A 1,874-nucleotide genomic window follows, 5' to 3' on the forward strand; every position below is an offset into this window, starting at 1 on the left:
ACATAAATTTACCAACGTTATCCTAATAGGACAGAAAGTCAGTGGTAGAATAATCCATCGTACAACTATTCTTCGGCTGAAGCAAATGTCCAGGTATTGGACTACTTTTTATATCGCCAAATATATGCACACACTGAATGAAGCTCAAGTTGTGTGTAGGTATTTAATTTTATATATGTACGCAAGTACACACAACTTAAATACACACTTTCAACGTACATGTATATTGTAATAAATATAGATGAATAAATGTAAACATGTTAGGTACAGAAACACAAGAAAACGATGAAATTAGACCACAAAGTCTTGGGCACAGTTTTATGATAACCATTCTACAAAAAAGATAGAAAAGGATCTAAAATACAAGAAACATGTATATACATAATAATGCTTCCTCGTACGTAATAACATAAATACCTCAAGGAAACTTCTTTTTCTCTTTTTTTTTCTTTTCTTCATTAGTAGAACTTACCCTTCTCTCAAAAGCTTGAAAATAGAGAGAACGAAAAAAGAAAACTAGGAATTACACTAAGAAGTCATAGCCGGCTTCACATCCACAACGGCGGCGGTTCATTCAAGTCAATAGGCAACCCACGTCTCACAATCCCAAAATACTTGGCGGCGGGGCCACTCTCATTCTCCTTTGCCGGAGCTACGCCGGAGACCGGCAAGTTAAATACTGGAGGCGGCGGCGGTCCAACGACGTCTTTGAGTACTGGATGACCAACTTGTAAGAACTCTCCTATATTCATAAGCCTACGGGCGGAGGACGAAGAAGAAGTCAATCGGTGATGATGATCAACTGAGGGATTAAGGTTGAGGTCAAAAGGAAGAGGAGGCGCCGCCGGGAAGTTGGTTCTGGCTTTAGCACCGCGGAGAGAACGAGCGGCGCCGTCGTAAGCAAGAGCAGCTTCTTCAGGTGTATCAAAAGTGCCTAACCAAACACGTGTCTTCTTCCAAGGGTCACGTATCTCAGCTGCGTAACGACCCCATGGACGCTTTCTTACTCCTCTGTAATGACCTTCACGAGTTGCAGCCATGGAAATGGTGGGAATTTAGAGAGAGAAAGGAGGAGAAGAAGATGAAGGTGAAATTGTTTAGTGAGAGAGAGAGAGAGTGAATGTGTGTGGGGTTTGGGGACATAAAAAGAGCAAGCGTATAGAGTATATTTGGAATAGCAGTCGTAAAAGTGGAAAAGATAAAAAGGGGCCCACGGAGACACCCGTAATCGTCGGCTGGACGGCACGACCTCTCTTAACTCTTTCAACCATTAAAATATACTCCTATACTATTGGTATCACTGCGGTAAAAGCTTTATTACAATTTCGACATTTACATCAAGTTATGCCTAACTTATGGTAATAGTTAGTATAAGAGATTTAACAAGATGAAATATGTATTGATTAATCTTGGTCTGTCAAAGTTTTTGTAAACCTATTTTTTTTGGTCTATTCTAAAAAAGTAATTCTTTTTTAAATTTGGTAACAATTTAGCTTATACTTATAACTCTATTCTTAGTGAGAAACTTTTATAACCACACAAATACTCTGGGCCCCTTTTTGCTTTGTTTAGGACCATAAATTTCAAAAAAATTATTTTTTCTTAAATTTCGTGTCTAATCAAAAAGATTCACATAAATTGAAAGGGAGGGAATAGTATATTTGAATTAATATCATGCAATAGGATTTTGTATAATTATTTTGTATAATTTTTGCCGTACTTTTACCATGGATTTTTAAGTCATTCTGTGTCACTAATGTCTATGTTGTCTCATCATGTCTACACCATTGATCTCCATTGTGCTAAAATATATATATATATACTCCCTCCGTTTCAATTTAGGTGAACCTATTTGACTGGGCACGGGTTTAAGA

The 1,874-nt window shown here is 37.7% G+C and overlaps 1 protein-coding gene across 1 annotated transcript; it reads right to left on the reverse strand.

Annotated features, from left to right (window-relative positions):
- Window positions 1–226: 226 nt before the first annotated feature.
- Window positions 227–1,145, reverse strand: LOC107780563 (ethylene-responsive transcription factor 12). Its single transcript, XM_016601108.2, has one exon. The coding sequence runs from the start codon at window positions 1,038–1,040 to the stop codon at window positions 549–551; it is 492 nt and encodes a 163-aa protein (XP_016456594.1). The 5' UTR covers window positions 1,041–1,145; the 3' UTR covers window positions 227–548.
- Window positions 1,146–1,874: the final 729 nt, after the last annotated feature.

This window comes from Nicotiana tabacum, chromosome 3, assembly GCF_000715075.1.
Source record: "Nicotiana tabacum cultivar K326 chromosome 3, ASM71507v2, whole genome shotgun sequence".
NCBI classification, from domain to species: Eukaryota; Viridiplantae; Streptophyta; class Magnoliopsida; order Solanales; family Solanaceae; genus Nicotiana; species Nicotiana tabacum.

Excerpts from the sequence above, each read along its gene's own strand:
- LOC107780563 (XM_016601108.2), bottom strand. The coding sequence starts at position 1,040 with ATGGCTGCAACTCGTGAAGGTCATTACAGAGGAGTAAGAAAGCGTCCA.